We start from the raw sequence: 2,500 nt of genomic DNA, 5'->3' as shown, positions 1-2,500 counted from the left end.
GAGTCGGTCAGTCAATCAGTCAGTAATTCCCTTTTTGGAAAAAATAAACAAAAACAAATCTTTTCATCGCAGTTACTTCCTTTTGGGGGCGAATCGATGATGATGCTAATGATGATAAACAATAATAATAATTATTGTTATTATCATCATTATGATAATAACAAAAAACAGTAACTAATAACAATTATATGATAATGATGACGATGATGAACAAGAACAATAAAAATCATTATAATAATAATAATCATTATTATCTGCATCGTTATTATGATAATAACAAAAATAGTAACTAATAACAACTATAATGATAGTAATAAAATAATATTGATCATAATCATAAAAGGATGATTATAATAAATATTATCATTATTACCATTATCAGTATTATTAGTATTACTATTATCATTATTATTAGTATTATTATTATCATTATTATTAGTATTACTATTATCATTATTATTAGTATTATTATTATCATTATTATTAGTATTACTATTATTATTATTATTATTACCATTGGTATTATTGTTGACATTGTTATGATAATTATCATTTGCAGTAATCATTATTGTTATCATTAATAAAAATATTAATAACAATGATATATTGGTACGATGACAGTATCAACAGCAATATAATGTTATTACCAACAAAAAATAAAAATACTTGTCCGTATGAACAGAAATATAATGTTATTACCAACAAAAGTTAAAAATATTTGTCCTTATCATCCTAACGACACAAAATATCGATAAAAGTGAACTAGTAAAGGAAAAATACTCACGCTTGAGGTCCCAGCCGAGATCAGGACAGACAGGAAGTGATCCTTTTTGAAGAATGCCGATAATGTGCTCTCCGTCGGGCGTGACTGGGGTAAATAAGGGGTAAGGGGAAGGGTATATGAAAACACATGGAAAATAATGGTCAGAGGACAAGACAGGTAGCGTCAATGTCAAAAAAAAAATATATATAATAATAATAATAAAATAAAAAATAAAAAATAAATCTCGTTTAGCGTTTCGAATTCTTTCTCGAACGCTCTATTTTGTTTTCGGTTAGGAGGATTTCGAAGCGGAAAGGATTGAATGCTTTTTGTCTGGGGCTTTTCGTCCCGCCTATAGTGCGATATCCTAATGCTGCGATAATGATACAAAATACTCTGGAATTCATACGATATAGACATGTCACCGCAACCTCTACAAGATTTGTTACAGAGAGAGAGAGAGAGAGAGAGAGAGAGAGAGAGAGAGAGAGAGAGAGAGAGAGAGAGAGAGAGAGAGAGAGAGAGAGAAAGTAGACAATGAATATATAAAACGATACTTGGTTTTAAAAAAGGACGAAAGGTAGAGAAAGTGTTTTTGCATCAAGAATGCCAAATGAGGGTATTAAGAGCCCAAATAAACCCGCATTTTTAAAAATCTCAAAACGCTGTGAAGTAGACAAAGATGTGAATGAAAAATACCTGACCATCGTAGATCAAATAATATTAATCTGCATCCATTTTTTTTCTTTTTTTTTACATTTATCGCAATGAGACAGAGGAGATACCCTGATTGGCTAAACACAAATGAAGATCATATTTACCGTCTACAGTCATGTTTGTTTCCATGTTGAATATGCTGCTCTCGACAGTCTGCTGGACCTGCTTCACCAGTTTTGATCCGGGGATACAATTTGGAGGGAGGACTGTCGGGAACAAGTCAGATTCTCCGGAAGATCCTTCTGTTCCTTGAAAGTCCATCCCTACTTGACCCTTGTCCAGGTGCCTTTTTGCGCGCTTGATGTCTTCCTGAGAGCTGCTGTCAGCAACCAGGTCTCCTTCACTGCCTGCCTCCATTGCCTCGGTTGGATGGCTCCGAACTGCTTCTGTTCCTTTGTTTTCTTCCTGAACCTGTTTCCCTGGATCATCTAGATTGTCTTTCTGTTGGACAAGAACTTCCTTACTTGTGATTTTAACACTAGTCTTTGTCAGGAGATTCGTCATCTCAGCCTCGAAATAACTGTGATCCTTCAGGTGATCATACCAGGAGGTTGAAGTAGCGTTCAGCCTCAAGTTCAAAGTCGGGAGATGCAACATCCACTTGCTAAGACAGAACGGGCAGAAGGGGGTAAATATATACACTTACAGACTTGGATTCGACTCATTACGGAATGAAATGAGAGAATATCGTTATCGTATGTTTCTTTCTGGGTTTATTTTATTAATACCATAAACACTTCGTACTTACCTGGCACCAGGATCCTCCGTCGAAGAGGTGTAGGCGAGGAGGCGGCGCTCGCCCAATGGAGACCGGCTCTTGATGGATATCTCGCCTTTAGATATCTGCGCCTCGAACTCCACGCCTTCGAAGTGCTCCGGCTGCTTTGTGTGCACCTCGTCTCCGCCATGACCTGTTTTTAGTGTGAAATCATATAATTAGACGTAACACACGTATATGGATAAATATAAATGCATGTGTGTGTCTACTGTATCTGAATATGATCAATTGCGTGTACATTT

At 35.6% G+C, this 2,500-nt stretch overlaps 1 protein-coding gene across 2 annotated transcripts in view; it reads right to left on the bottom strand.

The window, feature by feature from the left end:
* Positions 1-2,500, bottom strand: part of LOC113800335 (uncharacterized) — an 11,842-nt gene that overhangs the window by 4,511 nt on the left and 4,831 nt on the right. For both annotated transcript variants that reach the window (XM_070121779.1, XM_027351085.2), the window contains exons 6-8: positions 2,229-2,391; positions 1,585-2,084; positions 785-868 (exon numbers count right to left, since the gene is read on the bottom strand). In XM_070121779.1, the coding sequence (XP_069977880.1) occupies positions 785-868; positions 1,585-2,084; positions 2,229-2,391 (747 nt within the window). The remainder of the gene's footprint in view (positions 1-784; positions 869-1,584; positions 2,085-2,228; positions 2,392-2,500) is intronic.

The sequence above is a fragment of the Penaeus vannamei genome, chromosome 5 (assembly GCF_042767895.1).
Source record: "Penaeus vannamei isolate JL-2024 chromosome 5, ASM4276789v1, whole genome shotgun sequence".
Lineage (NCBI taxonomy): Eukaryota > Metazoa > Arthropoda > Malacostraca > Decapoda > Penaeidae > Penaeus > Penaeus vannamei.
This window is presented reverse-complemented; position numbering and strand designations above follow the sequence as displayed.